Source organism: Macadamia integrifolia, chromosome 6 (genome assembly GCF_013358625.1).
Source record: "Macadamia integrifolia cultivar HAES 741 chromosome 6, SCU_Mint_v3, whole genome shotgun sequence".
Lineage (NCBI taxonomy): Eukaryota > Viridiplantae > Streptophyta > Magnoliopsida > Proteales > Proteaceae > Macadamia > Macadamia integrifolia.
Genome location: NC_056562.1, coordinates 23,044,284 through 23,065,007, shown reverse-complemented (window position 1 = coordinate 23,065,007; position 20,724 = coordinate 23,044,284). Strand labels below are relative to the sequence as shown.

At 38.7% G+C, this 20,724-nt stretch overlaps 2 protein-coding genes across 3 annotated transcripts; both read right to left on the bottom strand.

The window, feature by feature from the left end:
- Positions 1–253: 253 nt before the first annotated feature.
- Positions 254–11,990, bottom strand: LOC122081873 (coatomer subunit beta-1-like). The gene is made up of 5 exons (XM_042649236.1): positions 11,720–11,990; positions 9,405–11,482; positions 2,396–2,905; positions 1,093–1,178; positions 254–804 (listed from the first exon to the last, which is right to left on the bottom strand). The coding sequence occupies exons 2-5, from the start codon at positions 11,451–11,453 to the stop codon at positions 600–602; spliced, it is 2,850 nt and encodes a 949-aa protein (XP_042505170.1). The 5' UTR covers positions 11,454–11,482; positions 11,720–11,990; the 3' UTR covers positions 254–599.
- A 1,425-nt stretch (positions 11,991–13,415) lies between these two features.
- LOC122082731 (U-box domain-containing protein 3-like) lies at positions 13,416–20,227 on the bottom strand. Of its 2 annotated transcripts, none has more exons than XM_042650480.1 (6): positions 20,093–20,227; positions 17,511–17,791; positions 16,204–16,320; positions 14,190–16,100; positions 13,786–13,953; positions 13,416–13,687 (listed from the first exon to the last, which is right to left on the bottom strand). In XM_042650480.1, exons 2-5 carry the CDS (start codon positions 17,784–17,786, stop codon positions 13,888–13,890), a joined length of 2,370 nt encoding a protein of 789 aa, XP_042506414.1. In that variant the 5' UTR covers positions 17,787–17,791; positions 20,093–20,227; the 3' UTR covers positions 13,416–13,687; positions 13,786–13,887. The 2 variants fall into 2 exon arrangements, with proteins under 2 accessions (XP_042506414.1, XP_042506413.1); XM_042650479.1 differs by having other exon boundaries at positions 20,002–20,207.
- Between the last annotated feature and the right edge of the window lie 497 nt (positions 20,228–20,724).

The window sequence follows — 20,724 nt, the reverse complement described above, 5'->3', positions numbered from 1 at the left end:
AACCAGCTTCGCTTCAGATTTAGATCCTCTCCAGCAGGAACCGGCCAGACAAAACATGAGAGAGAGGAAGTGAAACCCCTGTTTCTTTCTCCTGTTTAGTGTCTTTCTGGTCCCTCTCCAGCCAACCCCCCACCCCGGGCGGATGGAGAGAATCTAAATGCGCTTCCAATACCGCCTAGAGATGAGAAATGAGTTGACAGTTCCAATACAATAACCAAAATAAACCAGGCAGTGACCAAAACTGAAATCAGAATTTGAACCAATAACCAATGCCATAATACTAAATGAAACTAGTAATGAATAGTTACAACTGAGCACCAGAAATATATCCAACTAACATTAAGTTCAAAAAGACGAAAAAATCATACACTTGCAACACTACCATGAAGGAAAGGGATGGCTCAGATGCAAATAACAGTAGCAGCGTAAATACTAATTTCCTACTACTCTCCCTAGATGTAGGGGACACAACAAAAGGCCTGAGGAAATCCTTGAAATTTTCTTTTCCTTGGTGAAAAAAAAAAATTACAGTAAATGTCCGCAAAATGACAGTTTAAAATGATAATAAAGGATTTCAAAGAACTTAGTACTGATTAGTGTCAACTGCCTCCTTTCTGTTTGAGAGTGATCTTGTCACCAAGACTCAAGGCAATTCCCTGGGTTTTGCTTCTTATCCGTATGTATCCACTCAATTTCCCATCTTCTTGTTTCTCTACACTGACATTTACCAGAGCATCCTCCCCAAATACACTCTTCGCGTATAAGTTAGCAGCCAGGAACCCACATTCCCCATCCAGTGCCGACCTGAAAGAAAATCAACCACCGTAATGGTCCCCAAGGAGAGCATGAGAAAATTTAACTCACCACCACAGCCTACAGGTGATTGAAAGGTTTGCTATTTACTAAACTGGATACTTGATCTTTATCCAAATTGGGCATGCTGTTGGCCAAGCCCATGGGACCATCAAAGGTAGACTTGACAACAGCTGGCCTGACTTCTCTTTCTTTTTCCAGGGATTTTTTTTGTTTGGGAGGGGATGGTGGGGGTAGGGGGGCTGCATGGAGCTTATGAAGCAAAGAAAAGTAACTTACGGTGCAGTGAGGCACTTCATATTGGTCGACTTGATGATGTGATTCAGGAATTCTTTTTCATCTTGAATTACAGTGTTTACAGCCACCTGAAATGCAATTAGATTTAGCACAGTTTTGCTATTCTCTGAGGAATCATTAGATTTACCATTAACATCCTGAATCCATCATCCAAGCACAAATAAAAAGTGAACTGCTAGCATGCATAAAATTCAGCGCAACAACAACAGAATTAGTCAAATGGAAACACCAAGGAAAAGGAGAGGGCGGGGGGGATGAGATGAACCGACCAAGAAGACAGAGAAGCCATATATCATTAGGAAAGTAGTGGGTTTGGTGCTATTTGCTACAATACTACCATTCATTTATTTGGATGGTAACTTGCTGTGTGTCTGATTAGGCAGTCCTAGATTAATTATATGTACTGCTCTGGCTAGACAGTTTGTCAAACAGACCAGTGTAGTCATAATGGATAGGCAATGCCTAGATGTCAGTTAATGCTTGGCAGGACAACACCAAGCAACTAGTCACCCAAAAGTTAACCTCAACAACCACCCAATAGGGGTGGACCTTGGGTGAATCGGACAGACTGCAAAGGTGGCCCAAGCTCAATCCAGGGACTAATAGCTGGTCCAGCCTGGGCAACCATTAATGTTAAAAACATCGTTAAGATATCTTTGTACAAGTACACCTTATGACTAACTGTTCACCACCAGAGCCACCCATTTATGCCACAGGGATAGGGTTCAAGTCCAGGTCCTGGTTTTTCTGTACATCTTCTCAGTAGGGATTGGACAGATTCGAGTGAAAACCCACCAAAGTGCCCACCCTCTACTAGCTACCTCAGATATTCAGACAAAAGCCCTGCTGCCTCTTATCTCATAGAGTAATCCCACAGACTGGACATGGTCGCATAAGATTAAATTGGGCTGATTTGAATGTCCAAACTGAATTAGGATTGGACATGAGAATCGATCAGCCAAACTAAACCCACCTAACATGCTTGAGTTTGGTTCCATCACTAACCCACTATACTTCCAGGTTTCACATTTCTAAATCCACATGGTCTAGGAATGATATCATATTTTTCTCCTTTCCCCAACTAAATTCCATTCACAGATTGTGGATCTTATTGACAGATTTAACTTATTTTAAGTTCTAACAATGCTTCTATTCTGACTATAATTTACTAAGAGAAATATATATAGCACAGAAGGGATTTTCGAATAAAGAATTTATGGTAAAAAAGAGAAAATTCTATAGCTAAAGCACTGAAAGTTAAAACAGACAATGTGTTAAGAGGTACCTTGTTTTCCCACTCAAACTCAGCCCACATGGTCCTGAATGCCACATCAGCACAGGTTCCGGGAGAGATATAATCCATGATGTCAATATGGATGTCATTGAGGACAACAACTGTTCTCTCAAGCACATTTGAAGTCTCATACACAATGTTTCCAAATATTACTCCTGTTTCAGTCGAAGAGACTTTAATGTTGGCCCTTATCTGTTTGCTTGACTCTGGAGCTAGCGTATAGTTTTGCGGACGCTCCACAAGTTTGAGGTCACCCATGGTTGCTAACTCCAAGCACAAATTCTGAAGGGTTTCCTTAGTTCTATTGATGACAGTGACATCAAGGACAATGTCATAGTGGTGTACAGTAACATATGCTTCAGCATACACTGGATCACTAAATCCTGTGAGTTGAAGAATGCGATTGAGCTTATTTGCATCATCTGTGTCTTTGGTGAACTCTCCAGTTGCACGTTTTAAATCATCTTGAACTTCGTCTTCCAATTCAAGTTGGCTCATACCCTAAAAAGGTGCACAAGGTCAGAAAAATTACAGCTATTTTAATGGAACAATGCACCCAATTTAAACTTCTGGTTCAAAAGATATAAAGTCAAACTAGACTTCTATTGGATTCTGAATAGATGGAAAAATAAAATATTAAAACAAATGAGAAGAAGAAAAGAAAAGTGACATAAACTTCAATCAAATTCAATTTCCAACATGGTAAAAGTAATCATTCTACATTGTCAAGAGAAAAAAAAAAAGACAACAGCCTTATAAATGCAAAATTAGAAAACTAAACCACCAAAATCATATGGATGAAATTTCAAATTTCTGTTTCATCCTCATAAACAACAAAGGATAAGAAAAACATCAGAAGATCACAATTCTTCTACATAAATGCCACAACACAACAAGTAGTCTAAATTTGTAGACAAGTCAATATATTCAATAACCCAAAAAAAGAAGAAAAGAAGTTCACATTTCAACATCCTTCAGTCCAGGAACACATTGTTCTAGGAAATTATATTGCATAGCCTACAGCAATCCTAATTAGATAGGAAAATGATTGCCTCACTCACAGATCAGTCACCTGATTAATTTCACAAACAGGCAAGCAGCAAAAGTATCATGTGGTATTTCAGTAATTATGACTAATCCACCCATGTATCTACTATCTACAAAAACAGCCCTGAATATCTTTTCCCACCATGTGACTTGCTCAGCTGGGCGATGTAATCACTGCCCATTAGATAAATCTGAAAAACTCCAGCTATCAGTCCTAAGTTCCAGTCTGAGGAAAGCAAATTCAATATAGAATGTATTTGTGGATGAATAAATGCATATATTGACGTTATTGACTCTATCCATAAGGAGCAGTTATCAAAATCTTTGAGGAAAAGAAAGCTCCTCAACATAGAATATTTCATGGAATGCATACTTTAATGTTATTTACTCTGTCCAAAAAGAGAAACCACCCAAATCTTCGTGGCGATCATCTGGATATTCTTGGGCAATCCTTGAGGTGGGTTTTACTGTCCTGGCCCTTTAATGCAGTAGTAGATTACAAGGAACTACCCCAGCAATTTATAACCCCAAATAATACCAATAGGACCAGGAAACAAAGAAATAATATCATCAAATAAACCCCCAATGATACAATACCCATATAGGAGCAAAACCAGCCCAAAACACAACCCGATAGGAGAGAGAAAGACCTACTATAGAGCTGGAGAGAGAGAGGTGCGGTCAGGTCTGTACGAGTCCGATTGAGCTGCACTCTTGGGCGTAGATAGTCCCTAGGGAGGGTACAAAAACCCCCAAAGTTGAGGGGATTCTGACGGCTGGTTGTGAAGTTACAAGCTTTCTTGATTTTCTGACCTAGGAGAAATAATCGCAGGCTTCAGGAGAGAGAATCAAATATGGTTTGTAACTTGGACAGATCCGAACTTTTGAATACTCACAACAACAGTCGTATATTTCAACAGCAGTAACTTTAGGATAAAATAGAAAGCTTTAAACAAGAAGAAACAAAGGGAAAAGGAGCAGCTGTCTCGGCTCGGGCTTCTCACCCACAGCTATCCCGGCTGTTCTAAGCAATTGAATGCAATTATTCTTTATTCAAATATGCAATTATGAGTACATAGGCTCTTCTATTTATAGAGGGCAGAATAGCAATCAAACTACTACTAGGAGCTAGTTTCCCAATAGAACTAGACACTCCTACTTCAACTAGGAGCTAGTTTCCCAATAGGAATAGACACTCCGATTACAACTAGGAATTCAAAATTGGACTAGGAATAATAAACCTATGTGGAAAACAAATAGAGTCCTAAGACAATTTGGACTCGACATACCACTTACTCAACTCGATGGGTCCAATGGCCCACTAATTAATTAAAAACAACTACTAATTATTCCCCTAGCCGATGGGCCCAATTGGCCCTTATTTGTACTTAGCCACTAGGTGGACCAAGTAGGGGTTCGGCTGGCTTCTTGGCTGGACCCTTCTTCCTCTCATATTTCCTTCCATAATGTGGATCTACATCACCCTTTGTTTCAGTGGCATAAACAACAGATTCATTCCTATGAAAAATCAGTGCTTTCATATGGAAGGTGCTTCATAATGGGATTGTTGTTGATCAGAATATTGTTAAGCTGGGTTTTAGAGTGGCTTCTAAGTGTCACTGCTGCTCTTCTCTTAATATTGAATCTAGAGATCACTTTCTCATCAGAAGTGAGTTACCTAGCTGTCTGGAATCATTTTAGTGTTATTTTGAATCTGCCTCTTGCTTTTCAATCAGTAGAGAATTTGCTTCTCTCTTAGTTTGATCAAGCTTCTTTTAGAAACCAAATTGGAGCTTTGAGGATTATCATAGCTTGTTGCTTTCTTTGGGAAATCTGGCTTCACAGAAATGACATAATCTTCATTGACCCTGATCTCAATCCTAGAATGGTCATGCAGAAAATTTGGAAATGGGCTTTAAACTTATCAGCTAGCTTTGTTCCTGAAATCTTCTTTGAGTTTCCATAACAAATGTATTGTTGCTGTGCTTGGAATTCCTGAAACCTGAAACAACTCGAACATTGCCATCAGATCGAAAGGGCGCATATACACGCAAAGTCCACCACTGATACAGGACTAGTGTCAACAGTACCAGCATGAACACAGAATTGTTTGGCAAACTCAAAAGCTCCAATATCCAACACAAAGTGATATTACGACTCCGTGGAATGCATACTTTAATGTTATTAACTCTATCCAGAAAGAGAAACCACCCAAATCTTCATAGCAATCATCTTAATATTCTGTGGCAATCCTTCAGATGGGTTTTTTCACAAGTTTCTATCTTGGAACATGCAATGCGTACATTATGAACCTCCCCAGACACCGCAATGGCGGGAGCCTCGTGCACTAGGTACGCCCCTTTAATCCTAACCCCAATTCCAACTGGTTGACACCCCTACTCCAGATTGATCATTGAGACCGAATTTAAGAACCTCCCCATTTTTCTTGAGCAAGTATTTTCGGTCTAAAAGTGCAGCTGAGGAAGTTGGGCCTGATAAGGTGAGGTAAACCAAGGGGCAAGGCTCAAAATACATAATTATAAAAATCATAAAACTGTTCAGAAAATCCCTAGTTATAAAAATTAGTGATTAAATTTAATTTAAATGTCATTTGATAGTTAACTGGTGATGGGCCAACCTTTTCCGTGGAAAGTCCGGAGTTGCAACCCTTAAATTTCATACGAATTTTTCAATATAAAAAATGTGTAAAGAAGATTTATTTATTTTGTTTTGTCACATGGTATAAGCAGGTTTAACTAAAATTTCTATCACCATTTGACAGGTTATTCTCTGCCCTATAAAGAGTAAATTGAAATTTCAACCTAAGCAGATAAGTTGATTGGAAGTTCCACTGACTCCAATATTTTAGGACTTGGAGTTTCTAAGCCTGTTACACTGCAGTTTATACTAATCTGTCCATTGGATTTTTACCAAAATTTTTGAGTTATTTCCTGTCTTCCAGACCTTCACTCGAATAGAGCTTGAAGCAGATCAGATCTTCACATTGTGAGATATGGATTTTTCTATTTTTCAGCTCCTTGTTGAGTATACCTGTGATTCCCCTCTTGCTCTGCGATATAGGTACTGTTTATGAAGACATAATGTCTGGTATGCCCTCTAATCAAGATAAAAGTGTTGATTGTTAAGGCATAGTGTGCTGGTTTGCCCTCTAATCAAAGGTTAAAGTGTTTTGACCTGCGGCTGGAGGTTAATCTCCTTTCAGTGAATGGTCTTCTTGCTGTAATTTTTCATACATTCCACTGTGTTACTAACCCTTGTTGCTGTGCTATAAGTAAATCTATACCTTCTTAATGCGTTGGTGCTGTCTTCTCCATCATGGGTGGATTCTAAACCCTTTGTTGATAATGTTAACGTTCAAATCACCACTATAAACTTATGTGGTGCTGCTAATTTTCTATTCTGGGCATAAACTACCAAGGATTATACCCTCTCCCTTTAAAGCTTAAGGAAAAATTTAATAGGATTGTTGTGCGTCCAGCTATGATGTATGGGGAGGAATGTTGAGCAGTTAAGAAGTGCCATATACAGAAATTAAGTGTAGCAGAGATGAGGATGTTAAGATGGATATATAGCAAAACTAGGAAGGATCAAGTAAGGAATGAGCATATTCGAGTTGACTTGGGAATTGCCCCAATCAACGATGACTCAGTGAAAATCGTCTAAGTTGGTTTGGCCATGTTCAATTGAGGCCTGAGGACACCCCAGTAACAAAGAGTGATTTGATTCAATTTCAATGAGCTAAAAGAGCTAGAGGTAGACCTAAAATAACCATAAATGAAGTGGTGATGAATGACATGCTTGGTCTAGGCCTTGTCCCAAGTATGACCTTGAATAGAGCCTATTTGGAGGGTTAGGATTCATGTTCCCGACCACATTTAGCTGAGATTCTCCTGCCTTGTTGGGTTGGGCTCTTTCCTCTTACTCTCAACTGTACACTCATCTTTTTGCCTCCCCCCTCCCCTATTCTCTGTTTGCCCCCCTTTTTTTCTCTATTGTGTTTTGTATGGATCCATATAGCTGACCCCCATTAAGTTGGGATAAGGCTAAGTTTGTTGTTGTTGCTGAATGGATGCATGAGAACAATACCTTGTTAGTTTGGTTATGGAACAGTATGGATCCATCAATTGCTACAAACACCATGTTTCATACCACTACTAAAGGAGTTTGGGATGATTTGAAAAAAAGTTTTTCTTGATAAAAACATGTCGAGAGTGTAAGATCTTTATAAGAAGATCTTCCCCTTTAAGCAAGGTGATAAATCTGTGGGTGAGAACTTAATTTTTGCCACCCATTTACTTCTGATTTAGATCTATTGAAGACTCAATGTTCAGGGTTTCAAGTTGCTAAAATTTAATTTGGTTTGAGTCCTGAACTTCAGCTTGTCAAACACCCTCTTGCTGGTGACAAAGTGCTCTTCATGGATCATAGTTGTAAAGGCGACAAGGTGACCTAAGGCGGTAGAGGGGTGCCTAAGTGCTTAGGCAACCAAGGTGTAAAAAGCACACACTTTTTTTCTCCTAGCCGATAGTCTCCTACTCCATCTCTTCTTCTCCTATCAGTTTCCTTATCTTCTTCTTGCTGGTTTCTTTTATTTTGTTTTGTGACAAACAACTTCAAGAAAATTGAAACTGGTGGAAAAGGAGCTTTAAAAAGCTTGGAATAATGCTATTCACATCAGAGTTTTCCATGTTTTGTACTTTCACTTCCAAACTATTCATGCCTTCAAAATTTAATGTCAACACTTCCAAATTATCAGAAGTAAGAAGAGCAATATTTTATGGAATCTGCCTCCATATATCATTATATGGTGACTACAAAAGAAATGCACAGGAAATTTGATCAAGATCTTTCTCCAGGGCTTAATTAGTTGGCTCTCACAACTAGAGAGATGAAAATCTCTAGTTTCCCCTTTGGATCCAATTGCTTTGTCTTACTAGATGACTAATGTAAAATTCTTTGTATGTGGGGGAAAAGCTGTGTTTTATGGTGTTATCTTCTTCGCAATACCTGTAAGGGAGAAAATCATAGGTGATATTGTAATTGACAAAACTCCTAAAGAAACAAAAAAAAAAAAAAAAAAAGCAAGTCCAACTCCGTATTTTTCATATCCAGAAAGCTCAAATCAGAAGCTTTTAACATCAAGTATAGCGATGAAGAAAGGAGTTTGAATAACAGGCCACCAGTAGGAAGTACTTATAGTCAAAAGGACACACAGGCAGCTTTGATGATGTTATAAGCTTGCTAAGGAATATGCTAAGCAATCATCTCTTACTTAAGAAAGGAAAAAGAGAAAAGAGAAAGGCATTCTTTCCTGCATATAATCACTGGTATAAACAAAATCAAGTGATTTGCTGCTAACTCAACAACTCCCAGTGAAAGAATAATGATCTTTTACAATTTCCATGGAACCAAAATAAACATTAAGACACTTATATAAAAGTATAACAAGGAAAAGTAATGTCTCAACATATAGATCATGGAACAATTTGTATCGTGGCACCCCTAAAAAAGCAAGACACATGCGATATGCCATATACCAAAGTCAGTAAACAATGCTCGACTTAAAAGATAATGGTGATAGTTGATACAGCAATAAAGCCATCCTTAAACGTAGAGGTACAAGAAACTTCAACTGTATAAACAGACCAAACAGCAGTAGAACTAGTAGAGTTTATGGCCATTTTGGTCCCACATAAAATATCTAGTTTCAGAAAAATGCCACTACTTAAAGAGGTTACCGAGCAAAGGAGAAAGCAATAAAAATCTATGAAATTGTAATGATATGAAAATTCTCAACTCTGTCAAATAAGATGAACTTATCCAGGTAATTAGATCTATCTGTAAATACAAAATAGTACCTCGTAATTAATAAATAATGCATCTTATTAGGATCTGGAGAATCAAACAAGTAAAAATTCCAAAAGCACCTTACCTTCCTACTCTTCAAATGGTAGAAATCGATGAGGTCATCTGGTTGTGCATGGGAGACCTGAGCCTTCGCTTTTATCTCCTCTGTTTCCCGGAACTGCTTATCTGCAAGCATTTTAACAAAACTCTGACGGCATGACTGCAGCCATATCTTCCTAATCTCGTCACCAGTATTGCAAAGCAATCTTATGCAAAGAACAATCCTATCATATGAATCATTATCAATTGGGTGAGGAAGAACTGAAGACTGCCCCAATTGCAGCAGAGAAACCATAATCAGTAAGGCCTGAGAAGTGGCTTTGTTCACTTCAACTTTTGATGGCTGCACCTCTTCCAATCTCAGAATCAGCTTTGTTAGAGTGCAAGCAATCACTGCCCCGAGGAAAAAGTCACCGGTAAGAATCAGGGATCTCAAATTCCCAGGGGAAGCCAAAGTCCCCTGAACAAGGGTCGGAGTGGAAAGAGCAGTTTCTGAGGCAGCACTCTGGGTAGCATAGGTCCCATCGGCAAGGATTGCAGGTCTTTTCGAGGAGACAGTAATAGAGTTTACTTGCTGAGACCGTTTCGTAGAATCTGAAGCTTCTCCTTCTTCTGCAACTGTGTAGAATGGCAGATCTCCAAGACACTGATTAATGGTTGTGATCCCACTCTCAACTTCAGACAGTGAGAGACAGTATTCTCCAATGATCCAAAGAGCACAAGTACAAACACGGGCAGCACGAATCTGGTAGAAAGTGTCCAAGAGCCTTGTTATTATTGAGACCCTCAGTTTTGGGTTAGTTTCGATTATCTCTCGCACAAAAACAACCACATCAATAGCTGAAGCAACATTGTTGTCTCCCAAGAAATCCATCAACAGATGAACCACAGTGCTTGCCACCTCAGGAAATTTGATAGCACAAGTATGTATGGCCTGTACTAGCATTTGCCGGTATTCTCCATTTTTCTCAAGCTCAGTGCTCTGAGTCTTCACAACTTCCTTCTTCAGAGTAAGGACAACCTCATCAATATTCCGGGGAGTTATCAGTTCAAGTGCGATATCAAGTGTTTTCCTGCGGATGTCTAAGTTGGGGCTAGATAGTGCCCTAAGCACATCCATGATCACATCAACCATGATTTCTCTGTGAGAAGACCTGAGCTCATTGAGGCGATCGAGCACAATAAGTTTAACATTGTTGTCACTCTGAGAGAGCAGAAGCTGACAGTATGTGTTAGCAGCAGCTCTTATAGCTGTGGGGGCAGATGATAGAGATACAAGCGTCCCAGCACATTCATAAACAACAGCAGCAGATGGAGCATTTAACAGAGATATAATAATCTTTATGTATTTCCCTTTCTCCCCCCGATTTGTTCTGCAGACCTTGCGGATCAGCTCCAGTACAACCATCTGAAGCAGCTCTCCCCACTCAGGGATACTATCAACATGGGTGAGCAGATAATTAATTGCACGATCCTGAGCACAAGTAAAGAGCATAAGGAAAGCATTTCGTTTGGCTGATGCATCCTGCTCCGATGAAAGCACCTTCTCAATCATCTCAGGGGCATCAACGAGAAGCTGCTCCCCTTGGGGAAGCTTGTAGATTGACATGACTGCAAGGATAGCATTCCTCCTAATGAAGGGATGACGATGCTCCAAATTGGCCAAAACTGATGGGATCAGTGGTTCAATGATCTCGGTCTCATTCAATCGACAGAGAAATCTAAGAGTTACACCACGGATGTATTCGTTTGGGTGCTGGAGATTATTCCTTAAGTTCTGGCATATTAGAATCATCTCAGGGAGAACTCTTCCCTTCGTATCAGTCTTCTCGATGATCTCTAAATATAGAAGCAAAAGTTTCTGGATAGTGTGATCCTCGGAAGGCAAGACATATCGTACAATAGTGATGAATAGCTGGGGGAGAGTCTCCCCGTTCAACAAAAGCATGACTGCTTTCTTCATAGCGTCAATCTTAGCTGGAACATCGTTCCCTTCAAGAGCCTCCTTGATTTCATTAGCGAGAGCAGGAGTTCCTCTGTCAAAGTGAATAAGCAATGTACAAGATTTCTCCATTGTTTTTTTTCCCACTCTTTTCCTATAACCTGCAATTCATCTTCGCTTTCAGAAATCTGAAACGTTTTCTTCTTTTATTCCAAAATTTGCCCTAGACACACTAAATCCTAAGCATATTTACTATATTTACTGAAAAACTCATTATTTCATAGCCGAATCTGGAGTAAAGGAAGGGGGACAGAATCAAACCAAAAGCTAAGAAACCTCACAATTGAGGGAGCTTCGGATTATGAAAACTTAGCAAAAAAGAGAGATTTCAGACGTACCTTGACAAATCAGATCGGGCCGAAAAATAGCTGAAATTCAATCCTCTATCCTTCAGAACGATTTTCACAACTCCTTGAATGTGAAACACGAACGAATCCAGTAGAATTGACGGAGCTTCTTAATCACGGCTAGAGAAACAGATCACATATACTCCATGGATTCCGAGAGAGATATGAGAAGGAAAGGCCCTCGCAGATCTGGGTTTTGATCGTTGGTCATAAGTGGAAGAAACGAAGAGGGGAGTGATTCGGTCGTAATATTAGGAGTCTTTGGTGGCTTAATTGGTAAAATGATCAGATTGGTTTTTTTTTTATTTCCCTCTTTAAGACAAACAACTTTGAGCGTCAATTATATCTTGGCTGATATCAATACGATGGATCGGTATCATTAAAGATCGATGTATATTGATCACTTTTATTTTTATTTATGAAAATAAAGTATATTTTTTTTTACTATTTCACCCTTAAGACAATACAGGAAATTGAATCCACATCGGTCAGACATTACTATCGACCGATAGTTAACCATGGTGAGCGTCACGTACTCACATTTTCTTACAAAAAAAAATAAAAATAAAGGCAGAGTATTTCTCTGTCCTCACTCCCAATGTGTATCTCTTTCCTTCCCAAAACAATAGAATATGTTTTTCACATGAGGAAAGAGGTAGACACATAAGAGCGTTAAAAAAAAAATGTTCAATTTATGAAACCTACATTAAGCAATAATCAAGTGTTCAAAAAAAAAATGACAAAAGTACCCTATCGGTCTGATGTGAGAAATGCCAGGCAAGCAGACCAATGAGAGCATTTCAACGCAAGTAGGGATGAAGGCAGTGTAACCATTTCATGCTTATTGTATCCAAGCATTTCTCATACTAAACCGGCAAGGTTCTTTGCCCTTTATTTGTTAAACTTTTAAGAAAGACTTGACATACCACCGGTGTACCATAGGCTAACTCCCTCTGGGTCTCTCTTGGCCCCCTCTTGTATGATTTTCTGTTGTATGCACCCATTGGTGCCACCTGCTAACTTATTGCACTTGAGTAGTGTGCTTATCCCTCTGCCTAATTCCAATTTTTTATAAAAAAACAAAAAACAAAATTTCATAATTACGTTGCATTGAGAAAATGTACTGTTGATGTTTTGTGGGGTCAAATTTACACCTCTAACCCTTAGACTTTCTTTGGTTGTCAAGAATTTCTTTTCTTGTCTTTCCTATCAATTTCTTGACAACCATTTTAGAATTTTTAAAATTGGTTTTTTAATCCATTTCTTGACGACTAAATTAAGCATTAAGGGATCTCCTCTCTCATGTCAAACTCTCGAATTGTCGAAATTCAGTGTCTACACTAGGTCTATTAGGAAACTAAAGCACACCTCTGTCTAATGTGTGAGATCTCCTTTAACAATGCACCTCAAGGGACACAAGTAGAATTAAGATCATCTCCAATTCACGGCTCATCTAATTCCTTCTAACCTCTCACATGCATGCCTGAGGCTACCTGCCAACCATCTAGGGCTGTGTCCACCCAGGTGTTTGGGCTGCATGCATGTGAGAGTTTGGGATGGAGATGCAGAAAAAGGGAGGAGGAGAGAATCCGGATCCACATGAGTATGATATGAACATCGAGTTGATCACTAAACATGTGCATCAGCCATTCAGCCATCAATTAGCAACTCCTGCACAACTGTATGTCCAGATGATGCATTGCTTCCTTGGTGCAAAAGAGAATTTCACGTTTAAAAGAATCGAACTTCAATAAAATTATACTACAACAAACAACAAAGGGAGTATACACATGTATATCTGCAGTAGCAGACTAAGAGGACACCAAATACAGTAGATGTACCACAAAATCAGTAATAACTCCTGGTAACAGTTGAACTGGCTACTTCCTTGATCGAGCGAGAGAGAGAGAGATGGACTATACTTCATATTCTTTTCTACTTTCGTGTAAGTTTCATATGCTGCAAATGAATACAGTAATGAGTAAAAACCAAAGATTTTTTTTTTCAATAAAGTAACATAAAAGAATTTTGATGGAAGCAGAATAGAGGCATCTTACAGGGACTCGATGGAAATGCCAATGTACTCTGGCTGGTTAAAGAAATTCATTGCACTTGGGAAGGCCAAACTCACAGAAAGCTACAAGAATTCAAGTCCTGTGTCACGATCTTGCTTTTCCAATGGCTCCCTCTCGCTGGTTCCTGAAGTGACTGAGAATCTGTTGTGCCTGCATAAATACAAAGAAACTGTTTATTCTGTCCATCTGAATTGCAGGGTTCCAGATACCTCGAAAACAGGGAAAATGAATGTCATGTGTTTCAGAATACCACATAAATATAAACATGCATAGAAAACATACATATATAGTAAACCATAAAAACATTTAGATAAGCTACAGGGATACTGCTTTCAAAGATGATAAAGCTTAACATTCACATAAAATTAGTACATTCAGATACAAACCTTTTCTTTTCCTCTTGACGTCCCAGATAGAGATAAAGCAACAAGAGGTGGCACTGCTCCTTCTTGCAGAATCAGGGTACAGAACTTCTGGCTTTCAGTGCAGAGCTGCAACAAGATCGATGCAGCATTTTCTTTTCCTCTTTGTGATCCTGTTTCAACAACCTCAACTAGTAACGGGATGCCGCCTTCACGAGTAATAGCAGACCGTCCCTCTGGAATGGTAGAGAGGTTAGCAAGAAGAGCAACAGCTTTGTCAACCATCCCTGTGGAAGGATCCATCCACCCAACCAGGTACTTAACAGCCCCAGCCTGGACTATGCGTGCCTTGTTCTCATGAAAGATCGACAAATTGAACAAGGCAGTCGCAGCATCTTTCTTCCCCCTGAGTGTCCCAGAGCCTAGCAGATCAACCAATGCCTTTACTGCATTGGAACGACCAATTTTCTTCTTGTATTCTTCCAATACAGATAGACTAAATAAAGTTGCAGCAGAGTTTTCTTTGGCACCTGCATTTCCTGACTTGAGAACATGGATAAGTGGTTCTATAGCTCCTGCCTCCGCAATCAAGGCTTTGTTATCTTCATATATTGATAAATTCAATAGAGCAGTGACAGCATGCTCTTGTGTCAGTTTCACTGCCGAATAGAGCAATGAAATCAAGGGTTTGATAGCTCCACACTGCACAATAATGATACGGTTCTCAATATTGTGCTTTGCAAGAAGCCGCAGCTCTGCTGCAGCTGCAGTCTGCACTTCATTTGATTGACTCTTTAGATCATCAACCAATTTCTCAACATGGGAAGAAGTGGTCAAATAATCAAATCCAGGGTCTGAAAATGGAAGAGAAAGGCTTCTTTGATGATTATTTTTTCCATCCTCAGCCACTGCCATCATGGTTTTGGACTTCTGAAATTGTTTCCCTGACAACCATGGAGAAAATCCTGAATCTCTATTTGGAGAATAAGCCAGACCCTCAGTATTGACTTCTGATAAAACACCAGCACTCAAATGCTTACTCAACACCCTTGGCTCCTCAGAAAGACCAGTCGTCATTGCCATAGGCATATACTCAATGCTGGAAATGGCACTTGAGACTGATTCACTTCGGCTGTGAACATACGACTGTTCTGGCGAAGGTTGGACACATTTAGAAGTTACCTTGCTGCAGCAAACATTGCAATTGTCTGCACTATATCTAGGAGAGATCTCAATCCTTTGCTTCTCAGATCCATTTCCAACTCCCAGAGAGGACCTTGAAGTGGAATTGCTGCTACGCAAAGAAACATGGAAGCTATCCTGATGGACAAAATCATGAGAAGTTACATTATGAGACAAGGATGGGGATGACATATAGTTGCAATCAGAAGTACTGAAAATCCTTATACTCTTGTCCTCACACCAATTTGCTATCAGTGCCTTGACAGTGTAATTTGGTATGAGATTTGTATGTGACAGAGATTGACGGGTTTTGGGGCAAATGGTAAGCCCCTGATCGAGCCACTTCTGGATAAAAGCCCTCTCATACGTCTGACCAGAGGCCACAATTACTGGGTCCAACATCAGTTCCAATGACAGTGGGCAACGGAAGTATGAAGGAACAGGTACACCATTTATTTCCCCAAATTTCTCAATACTACCCATCCAATCACGAATATGAGAAACAAGATTCACCATCTGATCTACGTGGTCTATTTCCCCATTGTTTTTCTTACATCCGGCCTTCATTCTCTCTTTTTCCAGAGCCACACTCTCTACCAGCAACTCTTGATTTGATGTCAAACCAAGTAACTCAACAATTTTTAGAAGGATCTCAGCACGAGGAATGAGATTATCCCTTTGATCATATATGGCCTCTTCTACAAGTTCCGATATGCTCTCCTGCTCATTATTTTGAAGCTCCTGAATACAATACTGAAGAAAATTTGCATAAAGAATCAGTGTATAATTAACAAAGTCAACCATCCGCAGATAATACGACTATTTTTTAGCAAGAACATGCGCACTTCTGATGTACCTGAACACTGTTTAAATTGGAATTAAGTGAAGATGGCGGCTGCAACCTACACAATATATGGCAAAATGCCAGTAAAGAACTCTGGATTTTTCTTGCCAATAGCTCACTCTGCACAACCTGGAGGCATCAAAGCTCAGATTAAGAGAGAATTTAAATAAACAAACACAGAAGGCTCACTGAATTTACAGGTAAGGTTTCTTCAGGCATCACCAGAAAAAATACAATAAATAATTTATTATTTTCAGGTTATATCCCACTATTTTTGAAACACTATGAAGAGAAATAGAAAACTGCGGGAAGAATAAAGCACCTTGAAATCCCCATAACTTTTGGCTTTTTATGTGTTCCAACAAGTTAAAATATCAAATCGGGATCATCAACTCAATAAATACAAGTACTCATGTATTTAAAGAAACAGAGAACAGAAGACCTAAATACAAGTATTCTAAACATTTGGAATCGTGAGGCCCATATCTCTACAGGCTATGATAACCCATTGAAAGGTTGCAATCCCTTTATATAGTAGAAGAACTTCACAAAAACACAACCCAGATAGATTGGGATGAAAGCTAGGGAACGAAATTCTTGAAATAAAATGTGAAGGAGACATGACAGGTAATTATCAGGTTTGGTTGGCTATGAGCCTATTGACGATGGTAGAGTCAATTTTGGCTCCATATGCATTGCCCATTTAGAAATGAGTTGCCTTTTGATTGAGGGTATGTAACCCATCCAATCATTTAACTTTATAATATAGTAAAATATAATTAAAGTTTATTCATGTTTATAGCAAAACACCATAGGGCATGGCCTGTTGATGTGGTGTTCCTTGCTTCTCATACCTGAGATCAAAAGCTAAAGTTATTGTAATTTTACCAGAAATTTTAACTCAATCAATCCTAAAAGAGGTTTTACTCATTGCATGGTGTCATCATGCCAACCTATTTATTAAATGGGTTAGTCTGTGATTAATAGTCTCCAAGGGTTGATAACCAGGTCATGTTTTTGTTCAGGTTTCCTAACCTGATTATAAACAGTTCATGCTCAAGTTGAGGCAAATTCAACATGATAAAATCTGACACCATGCAAACTGAACATGTGTCAACCTATTGCCACTCCTTAATTACAACCAAAGGAAGTTAACATTAACTTCTCACAATTAGTAAAGAGTATCATTCTTCCAACCCCCAGGTACGGAATTCATAGTCACCTCACCACTCTGGACTTTGGTGAATCAATCCTGAACAAGAAAAGCATTTCGTTCTCTTGCTTGAGTAAAGAATGAGAAAAAGAGTTCGCACACTCACACTATATATCTTGCTCATCTTTGGATTCCACTTCTCCATGAACTCTCTAGCCTCATTGACAGCCAAATCCAATTCCTCGCATTCTTTAAGTAGAAATTCATTTGTAGGTATTTTTGAATCAACAACTTCATTAAGCACGGGTTTTAAATCCTTCAATATGCTGACCATATATTGATAATGCTTCTGCACTGGTACAGATTTCACAGTCTGGAAGGTGACGAGATGAATGAATCGAGAAATGCTGTTAATTAGACATGGTGCAGATCTTGTGTCCATGAGACCTATTTCAAGATAAGCAAAGCACATAAGGAACATCTTCTGCTTCTTCTTTTTTTTTTCATGATGAACATCAGCATAAAGAATAACATAAATACCAAATTTATCTTACAGATTCATAATAATGGTTTAAATCTCAACATTGATGACTAGCTTATTCATAATGCTGGAGAGAACCATATTTAAAATTCTAAAGAACAAATTGTCCTATCACTACCACAATGATTTCCATGTTTTGAAGCAGACTCTTACACATTTGTCCCCATTTTCTATTACATTCGTTTGTCTATCAATGAAATAAACTACAGAATAGGATTAACATAAAGCTATGAAACTGGGAACTGAGCCCCGCTAGATATTAACTTGAATAAAGGAGTATTCATGTCCAGAAAAGAGAAGGGTACAATTGACCCTGTGGAAACTAGGATTGCTGGTTTGGTTTAGAAAGAATCATTTGAAGATTATTCTTACGCTCATTCCAGGCACCCAGAGGCTTTGTTTATCCCTCCAACGTCAATGGATACAAACATGCAAGGCTCAAGGTAAGTGCAAACCAGCCAAGTACTGCATATAATAATCAAAAGCAGAAGACACAAACACCCAAAAAAATAAATAAATAAATAAATAAACATTCAATTAACCTACGTTTACGCATAATTTCTTACCAGAACTTATTTTGCTACACCAAACATCATTATTATTCTTCAATGACGTAAAGAATGGGAAACTTTCATATTTCTACCAAAATTGTAAATTCTACCGAATTTGTCCTTGAGAATATCTTCATATTAGGCAATCTAACCAGTTAAACAGAATTATTTTGGATCAGGAACAAGTAGAACAAGTATTAAAAGAAGCAATAGGTGCAATTTAATTTTTTTTAAATAAGTTGAAAGGGAAAGCAGGGGAAAAAAAAAAAACATTCTGGTTCTTCCTTGCACAAAAGCTACTTGAAATCCAAGTAAAAGTATGATAAGTAAGAGCCACCATAAGAATATTCATATGCGAGCTCTCTATTTTGTATGTACCCAGAACAACTATTTTATAGTTCCCATCATTTTTAAGCTAATCCCATCAAATTTCATTATTTCAGTACAGTCCGAACAAGCCGTGCAGAGATGATCCCCTGACTTCCACTCACTGCAAGTCGAAGTCCATAATCCAAGAAACAGAAACCTTGTGACCCATTAATTATGGACCATTTTCCATTGTTTTTTATTTACTCCCCTTCCCTCCTTCTTTTCTTTTAATTTGATTTTGGTTTTGGAAGTAACATAACCTTGGAAAGAGAAGCAATAGCAACTACGAAAGGGCACATAACAGATTCGACATATTTAAGTGACGATGAATATAAAAACAACTCAAGTTATATTGGATCCTCATCTGTCCTCAGAAGATTCTGTCCACTCTTCCTCAAGAAATCAATCTAAACATCATCCAACATTATTTGGCCTCTAGGGTGAGGAGAAGGGAGCTCATAAGTAGTGACCATTACAATAATCTCCAAAAACACAATTCCCTGGGCACTGATCGACCAAGCAGAACCTCTTAATCTAAACTATCACTTTTTTTCACTCATTTTCCACCAGTATTGATGAGGTTTCTGGAGTACTAACTTGTATATCATCAAATCATGACAACAAACACGAATCATGCTGCAAAATACTGATCAAAGCAGGAAATGAATGATCTAATGCAAAGGCATTTAGGCGTAATTCAAAGCTTTCCACTTGGATTTTGGATGTAGCAATAGAAAACCGGATAAATGGGACCCAATGATTCCAAAACCACTCATCCAGATTCCAGAAATAACTTGTTCAGAGCTGCTCAATATACCAATGCTCAGGCTTTCCAATAACAGAATTGAATTAATGTTCCCCAAAAAAAAAGATGCATTTCTGCACTAACTCCTACAAAATTAAAATTTCAAGTTTGAAGACAAAATCATTTCGCAAAATCATATGAACACCCATGTTCTAGATTCTGAGTACCCTTTTAACCAAACTAAAACAATGAAGCCTCAAATTCAAACAAAACAAAGAAACCCAGATGAGGTTTCCAGCTTGAATTCACGCAGACTAAGGAAACCCAACTGATTGCATCCTCCTAGCATCCAAAGACCCTCATAAATCACAAACTCACAGATAGAAAGAACACTCTTTTTTTTTTCCCTTTTTCAGCAAAAAAAGAGAAAGAATAACAAAACAAAGCAAACCTCTGATTCAGCTTGTGAATAAAAAAGCAAAGCCTGTGATGATAAAACGCAAAATCAGCAGCTTTTAAGTGGAAAACAATGGAGTGATTACACTGTGTATGCCTGACTCTCCTTGAAGGCTTGAACCCTTTACAGTGAACTGTAAACCTCTCTCACTCATGCTATGAGTGCTTTCTCTTACAGCGATCCCATGACATGAAGAGGGTGAGAGCTGCAGGGAAAAGGGCTAAAAGAGACGTGTGTGGGCCCTTTTATTAACTGGAGAATTGCTGGCTGTACTTGTAAAATTGATTAAGAATGTAATGATGGGAAATGTGAGATTACTAACGTGATTAAATCAAAATCAGATGATTTGTAAAACAGGGTTAGGCTGCTTTAAACAGTAATGAAATTATGACCAAGAAGATTACAGATGGGTACATGGCGGCCATTTCTTGGTAAAAAAGAATTTTCTTTTCCCCTTCTTTTCTAGGTTTGGGGGCTAATTTATCCTGCAATGCCCCTATTAGGCATTGGGCTAATGCCCAATCTATTTCTATGGGGAGCAGTTTTTTTTTTTTTTTTTTTGTACATCCTGTTGAAGGAGACTTTACTCACACACACACAAGAGGGGAGGGAGGGATGATGATAGGAAAGAAGAGAGAGGAAGAATGCACGTGACAGGAGATGATCCCTATACCACAAACCTGACGTCCACACTATACCTATTTACACTCGCATGTG